This window comes from Colobus angolensis, unplaced genomic scaffold (genome assembly GCF_000951035.1).
Source record: "Colobus angolensis palliatus isolate OR3802 unplaced genomic scaffold, Cang.pa_1.0 Scaffold4, whole genome shotgun sequence".
NCBI classification, from domain to species: Eukaryota; Metazoa; Chordata; class Mammalia; order Primates; family Cercopithecidae; genus Colobus; species Colobus angolensis.
Window position 1 is genome coordinate 8,219,699 of NW_012117376.1, and position 9,538 is coordinate 8,229,236.

At 48.0% G+C, this 9,538-nt stretch overlaps 1 protein-coding gene across 4 annotated transcripts in view; it reads left to right on the forward strand.

The window, feature by feature from the left end:
* The first annotated feature begins 967 nt into the window (after window positions 1-967).
* Window positions 968-9,538, forward strand: part of BSDC1 (BSD domain containing 1) — a 33,053-nt gene continuing 24,482 nt past the window's right edge. For 3 of the 4 annotated variants that reach the window (XM_011955420.1, XM_011955421.1, XM_011955422.1), the window contains exons 1-3: window positions 968-1,025; window positions 1,289-1,349; window positions 8,947-9,063. In XM_011955420.1, coding sequence (XP_011810810.1) covers window positions 1,015-1,025; window positions 1,289-1,349; window positions 8,947-9,063 — 189 coding nt within the window. In that variant the 5' untranslated portion in view covers window positions 968-1,014. The remainder of the gene's footprint in view (window positions 1,026-1,288; window positions 1,350-8,946; window positions 9,064-9,538) is intronic. The other variant, XM_011955423.1, reaches the window with a different exon arrangement.

Genomic DNA, 9,538 nt, shown 5'->3' on the forward strand with positions numbered 1-9,538 from the left:
CAAAATCCTAACTGCAGTGAGTTCAAGAGAGAATGGGAGGAGAGGGGAGTTGGAGACTGAGTAGGCAACGCTTTTGCTGTAAAGGGGAGTAGGGAAACCGTGAGGGATCTAGAGAGGGTTGGTTTTTGTTTGCCTTTGAGATGGGAGAAACAGTAGTACGGATGATGACAAGGATAATGCAGTCATCAGAGGGAAAAGAGATGAAGGGGGGATTACTAGATCTATGTCCTTAAGCAAACAAGAGGCGATGGGATCTACCGCACATGTGGAGGGGTTGACCTTAGCTAAGGTCCAAAGTATGTGGGCTGTGGAATCTCCCTTCCAAACGCAGTGGAACTCAATCCAGGCTGTCTCTGGATTTCTCCAGACCACCTCCAACTGGTATTGTTCTGAGCTGGGCCACCGAAAGTTGAGATTACCGAATGTGTGTCTGTCTCCCATTAATCCGGGAGCCCTCCAAAGGTCGCATCTAAGTCGCCTCTGAATTCTTCACATTCCTCCTAACTCTGGGCCAGAGCCCCGCCGTATGGGCTTATTGAATTAGCCCGAAGAGACACAAAGCAGCCTCTACGCAGCTGGTTTCACAAAGGGGGGGCGGTGCTAACCCTGCGCTCTGGGATCCTGACGTTCGAGCTATCTCTCCTCTTCCCCTCTGCTCCCAGCTCTCTGCCGTTCAGCTAGTCGGCGGATCATCGTCCATAGAGGCCACCGTACCAGACGTTTGCGGACAGCGACAGAGTCAAGTTTGGTGGAGGTGGAGCCTGAGGACAGGACTGAATGACGATTGAACTGAGAGTTCAGGGGCGGAGTTTGAGGGAGAACTCGGGACAGAGACTGGACAGAGACTGGACAGAGTTAAGGAAGGCGGGGCCTAATGATGGAGCAGGGAAGGGATTGGGCTGAGGGTGGTGCCGGCGCGAGGATTGGGCCGAGCGCCTCGGGGCGGTCCTTGAGGGGGCGGTGCCGTGTCGGAAGTCAAAGGTCAGTAAATAGTGGTGATGTCATGCAGGCAAGATGGCGGAAGGGTGAGCCCGTCGTTTTGCTCCTAGGCGTTGGGGCCTGAATTCTCCCAGGGTTGGGGTGCTGGGCGACAGTCCCGGTGGGGAACATGAGATCAGCGCGGGCGTGGACTGATCTGAAAGGGCAGAGTGGAGTCGCACTGTGAGGGGGTGGGGAAGCGGTCTGCGAAGCCTCGGCCGGCGGGGTACATCTGAGGGGGAAACAGACCCGATCTTTGGGCGGGCAGGAATCGCACCGCGGTACTGCCAGATGTGTCTGTCTTCCACAGGGAGGACGTGGGATGGTGGCGGAGCTGGCTGCAGCAGAGCTACCAAGCAGTCAAAGAGAAGGTAAGCCGGGCCCGTGCCCTTCTTCCCTCACCAGGGCCCTGCGCCGCCTCAGTGCAACCTGGTCTAACCAGCCCCGCCCAACTTTTGCGGGTGCTAAGTCTTAAGGATGAGGCTGACCCGGGCCTTTCTTGTAGCCTCTACCGGTCCACGGCAAGACAGACCTTGACGCAAACCAGTGTGATACTAGCCACAGTGAAATAAAGACGGTTTTAAAGGCTGGAGTTAACGAACGTTTTGTAGGAATCCATAGGAAGGAGCAATTTATTCCAGTTCAGGAAATTCGGTTTCTTCGTGAAAGAGAGAACATTTGATACAGGTCTTGAAGGAAAAGATTCTAGCAATAAAAAAAACTTACTCGTATACTCATTCAAATATTAGAGTATATGCGACAACCAGCACTCTGATAGGTCTTGAGGATACAGACTTCAGCCAGACAGATGTAATCCTGGGCTCACAGTCTAGTGGGGAGACAGCCATTAACCGAGTAGCCAAACAGTTGTTTAGTTACCGTTGTGGTAAGTTCTGTGAAAGGAAAGTACTGGGGCTCCTTGTCAATTCTAGGTAGTCAGTAACTCACCAGGGAAGGCCTCTTGGAGAAAGAACCTTATCAAGGCCAACCCTGCCTAGACAGGATGAAAAGCAAGAACCCAAGCCAGAGATGAGCATGAGCCATACACACTGGTACCTGATGAGTTCTAAGTAAGGGCTATGCAACGGGCGATAGAGAGAGATTAATCACCAGAGAGTGGAAGGCCTTCTTGCTGAACAATCTCTGTGGGATGAGTGATATTTGGCTGTGCCAGTGGGTAATTTGCCAATGTGTATTCCTGTTTCATTTCATGCTTATTTGTCAAAATCAGCCCAACTGAATTGTGGGAAAAGTTGATTACTGTTTACCTCAAGCAGTTGGGGTAAGTCCTGCCTCAGGGCCGACTTCAGGAAGCTTCTGACCTCACCTAAATAAGTCTCCTACTCTGGGAGTATTTTTGTTTTGTTTTGAGACAGAGTCTCACTCTGTCGCCTAGGCTGGAGTGCACAGGTACGGTCTCAGCTCACTGCAACCTCTGCTTCCCAGGTTCAAGTGATTCTTGTGCCTCAGCCTCCCAAGTAGCTGGGATTACAGGCATGTGCCACTACTCCTGGCTGATTTTTGTATTTTTAGTAGAGACAGGGTGTCACCATGTTGGCCGGGCTGGTCTCGCACTCCTCACCTCAGGTGATCCACCCACCTCAGCCTCCCACAGTGCTGGGATTACAGGCGTGAGCCACCACACCCAGACATCTGGGAGTATTTTTGTTCCTCCCCTATGCTGGATACTCCTGGACAGCCTCTCAGCAATAGCCCTGCAAATCTGAGAATGCCCTGAGCTGTTTATGTTGTTGATGAGGACTAAGAGAGAGGACTGCACCCTAACATTTGATAGAAGAGACCAGAAAGTAGCATGTTTCCTGTTGGGTAATTTCCTGGCAGGACAGTCTGACATTCATTCAGCAGATGTTGCATGAGGGCCTCCTGTGTTTCTCTCAAGGTTGGTCTTACCATAACTTGTGAAAGATGGATAGTTGGCCAACCTTCCGTCTTCATTCTTGGAATTCCCAGTTAAAAGCTGGGGTGGGGGTGGAGGTGGGAGTCTTTTTGGAAAGAAAAGACTTAATTTCCCTTTTTTTACTTTCTTACTTACTGTTATATGTACTTGGGCAAGTGTTTTTTGTTTTTTGTTTGTTTGTTTGCTTTTGAGACTGAGTCTGGCTCTGTTACCCAGGCTGGAGCGCAGTGGTTCAATCTCGGCTCTGCAACTTCTGCCTCCCAAGTTCAAGTGACTCTCCTGCCTTGGCCTCTTGAGTAGCTGGGATTATAGGCGTGCGCCATCATGCCCAGCTAATTTTTGTATTTTCAGTAGAGACAGGGTTTCACCACGTTGGCCAGGCTGGTCTCCAGCTCCTGACCTCAGGTGATCCGCCTGCCTCGGCCTCCCAAAGTGCTAGGATTACAGGCGTTAGGCCGGGCGCGGTGGCTCAAGCCTGTAATCCCAGCACTTTGGGAGGCCAAGACGGGCGGATCACGAGGTCAGGAGATCGAGACCATCCTGATCTACACGGTGAAACCCCGTCTCTACTAAAAAATACAAAAAACTAGCCGGGCGAGATGGTGGGCACCTGTAGTCCCAGCTTCTCGGGAGGCTGAGGCAGGAGAATGGCGTAAACCCGGGAGGCGGAGCTTACAGTGAGCCAAGATCGCGCCACTGCACTCCAGCCTGGGCGACAGAGCTAGACTCCGTCTCAAAAAAAAAAAAGGATTACAGGCGTGAACCACCACACCTGGCCTCTTCGGGAAGTTTTTAACCTCTCTAGGCCTCAGTTCCTCATCTATATAATGGGAATACTAACAATACCTACCTGATGAGATTGTGGTGATGGTTAAATGTTAGTATATGTAAAACACTGAAAACAGTACCTAGCATATAGTAAGTGCTGTATAAGCGTTAGCTGTTATTAAGTGCCAGGCTGATGGGAAAACCTCTTAGATACCACCCCTAGTTCGTTTTTCCTTCCATTTTTTTTCTTGGTCTTTTGGTGTTTTCCTATATTTATGTCCCATTCTGGCTCCATTTGGACCACTCACTTCTCAGCACTCCTGAGAATACATTGCCCTGAAGACCACAGCTATGAGATGGTGCTATCATCTACTTTCCTCTACTCCTTACCTCCTCCTGTCCTGTCTTCCTGTGTGTTGTCAAGGGCAATACTACTGACACAAATACTTGTGCATACACGTTGATAAAGAAAGACACATCGTTGCTCTGCATACTTACCAGAAAGAAAAAAATTAAAAAGAGAAAGGCACCAAATGCTTTTTGGTTCCATCACGGATTCCCCAACCTCATCTGGGCCCACATACTCTTCAGTCTCCAATTTGCTTTTCTTCCCCTTAACTTCAGAAACTTTCCCAAAAACCTAACTCTTCCCTCGGGTCCCCTGTTCAGCCACTTTATCCCTTTCACTTCCAGGAGACAACCTCATCTACTTTTTGAAACTTCACGTCAACAAACAGGGTCTTTAACTCCCTCCCCACCCTCAGAGCCACCACCTATAAACTTATCTTTACTCACACTCAGCTTCACCTACTGCTTGCCAAATCCAGTGGGTGGTTTTCAGCCCTTATCTTCCTGGACCTTTCTGCTGCATTTGACACTAGTGATCACTCCCTCTCTTGAAACACTACTCTCTTGGCTTTTGTGACATGATTCTTAAGTCTCCACATCTCCAGACATTGCTTTTGTAACTGTTTCATGAGTTCCTCTTCCTCTGCTTGCCCCCTACAGGTTGTGTCTGAGGACACTTATCCTTAGTCCGTTGCTCTGTCCACTTTCCAAACTCTTCCTGGGTCACCTTCTCCACTTTCCTGTTAGGGCGACTCTTAGACCTTTTCCCTGAACTTTAATGTTGTGTTTTGTTTTGAGATGGGCCCTCGCTTTGTCACCCAAGCTGAAGTGCTGTGATGCAAACATGGTTCTTTGTAACCTCCACTTCCTGGATTCAAGCAATCCTCCCACCTCAGGCCCCCAGGTAGCTGGGACTATAGGCGTGTACCACCGCGCCCAACTAATTTTTGTATTTTTTTGTAGAGATAAGATATCGCCATGTTACCCAGGCTGGTCTCAAACTCCTGGGCTCAAGCAATCTGCCCACCTTGGTCTCCCAAAGTGCTGGGACTATAGGCGTGAGCCACCATGCCTGGCCAGCTTTAGTGTTTGAGGATGGCTATTGCTGGACAGCTATCCTAGACAGCCGGCAGTCATCTCAAGTTCTGCATGCTCAAAGTCATTGTTACCACCTTCTCTCTAGACCTGCTCCTCCTCCAGGATTTTCTCACTTCGCTGGCAGTACTGCATCTACCCAGTCACCTATTTTAGCAGCCCGTGGCGCTTCCATGATTCTTTTCTAGCCCTCAGTCAGCATACCTGTTCAGTCACCAAATCCACGTTCTTCTGCCTCCTATCTTTTGAACCAGTCTCATCCTCTCTGTCTTTACTAGCATTGTCCTTACTCATATTTTTCTATTTTCTTTCCTGGATTATTGCAGCAGCCTCCTGACTGGTCTTCCTTCCTCTTCTAATCTTCTCACCTCTGGACCTTTGCTCCATTCCAGTCACTGGAGTAATTTAGTGAAAAGGCAAATCTCATATCCCACCCGCTTCAAACCTTTGGTGGCTTCCCATCATCCTTAGGACTGACTAGGCCCTCCCTGGTTGCCCTTGGCAACCTCTCCAGCTTTATCCCTCACCACTCTTGCTTCACATTTTATGTCCATCAGGACTATAATGCTTGTAGATGTCAGTAAACCCCATGTCAACACTTATTAGCTGACTCCTGTTCTTTTTTTTTTTGAGACAGGATCTCACTCTGTTACCCAGGCTGGAGTGCAGTGGCGTGATCACAGCCCACCACTGCAGCCTCAACCACCCCGGCTCAGGTGATTCTTCCACCTCAGCCTCCTGGGTAGCTGGGACTACAGGCGTGTGCCACCACCCCTGGCTAATTTTTTGTATATATATATTGTGGAGACGGTTTTGCCATGGTGCCCAAACTGGTCTCAAATTCCTGGGCTCAAGCAATCTTCCTGCCTCGTCTTCCCGAAGTGCTGGGATTACAGGCATCAGCCACCACACCTGGCCCACATCAATACTTCTTAATCAAGTCCTATTCATTCTTTAAGGGCCCATTTCAGGCCTCCAGGCACCACATCTTCCCTCCCCATAGTACAGCGGCTACTGCTCTGCCCTTGCACATCAGCACTATCGTGGGACTATTTTCCCCAGTATACTGTGACCTGCGACCTGCTTGAGGGCAACATCTGTTCATGTTTGTCTGCTCAGAGCTCACAATTAGTGGGAAGACAACCGTTTAGTCACACAAGTGGTTACATATCTGAAATTTCAGTGGTCCTTGTAAATTTAACAAGCAAACTTTTTTGAGCACCTACTGTATGCTCTGTGTCACATGCTGGGGAATCCCATCAGGGAACAAAACACATAGGACCTGTGTTCACAGAACTCACAGTTTATCCAGGAAGACAGACATTGAACAGGTCATCATAAGTCTAAAGTATGTTCAATGTTAAAGAAGAGATAAATTGGGAGGCCGAGGTGGGTGAATCACAAGGTCAGGAGATCGAGACCATCCTGGCTAACACGGTGAAACCCCATCTCTACTAAAAATACAAAAAATTAGCCAGGCACATCACTATCATGGGACCATTTTGAGTGCTCCTGTGGTTTATTCTTCTAGGAAGGGCCTGCCCACTTTTCATTAGCTTGGGAAGTTTCTGAATGGGACAGTCTCACATGTCAGCTATAGGCTTCTCTGGGGGGTGGTAATGATGCCTCCCTGAGGTGGCAAGCGCCTGTAGTCCCAGCACTTGGGAGGCTGAGGCAGGAGAATGGCTTGAACCCAGGAGGTGGAGGTTGCAGTGAGCCGAGATCGCACCACTGCACTCCAGCCTGGGTAACAAAGGGAAACTCCGTCTCAAAAAAAAAAGAGAGAGAAGAGATAAAGCAGGGAAAGCCAGCTGAGTCTGAAGAGGCAGTAGGGAAGCCCCTCTAGGGAAATGGAGCATAGACGTTAAGGATGAACAGTAGTTTTCCAGATAAGAGGGTTCCTTCATTGTGTTTGTAGCTTGCTTGTTCTGAAGAGTTAGAACTCTGTATCAGGGAGAGGAAACAGTGTGTTCAGATACCCTGAGGCAGGGCAGATGCTAGGGCATTTTAGAAACTTGAGGAAGGCCAGCTGGAGCTCAGTGAAGGGCACAGTGGTAGGGGATACCAGTCAGCCAAGGCCAAGTTATATAGGCCTTGTAAGTAAATGTGGATTTTCAACTTGCTCTTATGATAGTGTGTAAACTTAAAAGAGTGTAAAGCAGCAGGGTCTGCCCTAACAGACAAAGCACCCACTGGGTGTCATAAGGAGAATGAAGTAAAGGTAGCTGAGACAACCTGGGAGGAATCCAGATAAAAGAACAAGTTGGCCTGGACTAAGGTGGTGGCAGTGTAGATAGAAAGAGTGAATCGGTAAATGACCCGGGGCACAATTTCATGGTGCTGTGAAATATTTTTTTTAATTTTAATAAAATAAGTAAATGACCCCCTCCACCCCCAATTAAGGAGTCCTGAATCGATATGGAGGCATGATTACCACCCCCAGAGAAGCCTGTAGCTGATACGTGAGACTGTCCCATTCAGAAACTTCCCAAGCTAATGAAAAGTGGGCAGGCCCTTCCCAGAAGAACAACCACGGGAGCACTCAAAAACATGCTTTTAAAAATGCAGGTGATTATCCCCGTGTAAAATGAAAGGGCTTGCAGGGGGAGTGGCCACTGAGATTCTCCAGGAAGGCATCCTAGAGTTGGTGAGTCTGAAGCAGGACAGGGCAAGACCTAGAAGTGAGCTGAGGGCCTGCTTTCTCCAGTGAGGTCTGGGTGCAGACGGAGAAGCAGATTGGTTTAGCAGGAGCAAATATGAGTTCTGCCCAAAGGAGCTTTGTAAATGAATAGAACCTTGGGATGGTAGAACCAAGAAGGCCTTCAAGATAATCTGAGCCAGTTGTTACCTTGACCGCTTCCTCCTTCGTTGAATGTAAAAATCACATGCCTTTTCACTGATATTAAATTGTTAAGAATTACTCATAAAACAGCTTTCCAAGCTATTGCTGTTACTAATACAATTAGTAATTACTAATTCTTACACCTGAAGGCAAGTAACTTCACATACTGCCTCATATTTCAACTTAATTTCCCTGTAACAAAAACAGTAAAAATAGAAATACTTTCCTTTGATGAAAAAATCACATGCCTTAGGCTGGGTGGCTCACGCCTATAATCCCAGCACTTTGGGAGGCCAAGGTGGGCAGATACCTGAGGTTGGGAGTTCGAGACCAGCCTGACCAACATGGAGAAACCCCATCTCTACTAAAAATACAAAATTATCTGGACGTGGTGGCACTGCCTGTAATCTCAGCTGCTCGGAGGCTGAAGCAGAAGAATCGCTTGAACCTGGGAGGTGGAGGTTGCCATGAGCCGAGATCGTGCCATTGCACTCCAGCCTGGGCAAAAGGAGCGAAACTCCGTCTCAAGGGGAAAAAAAAAAAATCACATACCTTTTTTTCATGTCATTTGAAACTTGATATGAATATCTTGATTTAAAGCATATCAAAGCAATTAATCAAAGCCAGTATTGTTTTCAGACTGACTGTGCCCCCTCTTTTCCAGTTTGCGCTTGAGAATCTCTGTTCTAGATCGCCTCCCTCATTTTATAGGAGAAAACTGAGAACTAGATGAGACTTACTCATGGCCACATAGCTTGTGAGTGCCTAGGCTGAGACTCAGTCTTCATGCTCAGAGTAGCAGGAAATTCCCCTGCACTCTCTGCTGTCAGGTAATCCCAGATCATGGAATTGGGACAAATGAGCTTTGTTTCTGAGCCCAAGCTCCCCTGCCATTTGAGATTTCCATGTATCTGTCTGGTACTGAAGAAGCACAGGGAACAGGAACAAGGGGTGGTGGGGCCAGCTGGCCCTGGCATCCCTCTCTGTCTTCCCACAGTCCTCTGAAGCCTTGGAGTTCATGAAGCGGGACCTGACAGAGTTTACCCAGGTGGTGCAGCATGACACAGCCTGTACCATCGCAGCCACGGCCAGCGTGGTCAAGGAGAAGCTGGCTGTGAGTACCACCCAAACCCTCCCAAGTAACTGCCCCTCGCAACCTGTCCTGTCCTGGGTTCCCAACTGTTAAGTGATTATTTTTTTCTACCGTTAAGTGATTATTTTTCCTCCCATTTTGAAAGAATTGTGTCTGGCGACCAAACAAGCTGCATATTTTAAGTAATAATTAGTTTTCCCACTTCTGTATTGTTTTAGCAAATGCTTTCCATTAGCAAAGTCATTCATGTTGACAATTTAGAAAATACAGGCAAGTAAAAGAAAAGAGAAAGAATGAAAAAAGGAAGAAAGCGAGAGAAAGACCTAGAGACATCCATAACTCCATCTCCCAAAGATAACTACTGTTAATATTTTGGGGGTGTATCCCTGATGTACACTTCTTTTTCAAAACGGGGATCAACTGAATACCATATTTTGTAACCTATTTTTTTTCTTTTTTTTTTTTTTTTTGAGACAGAGTCTCCATTTGTCGCCCA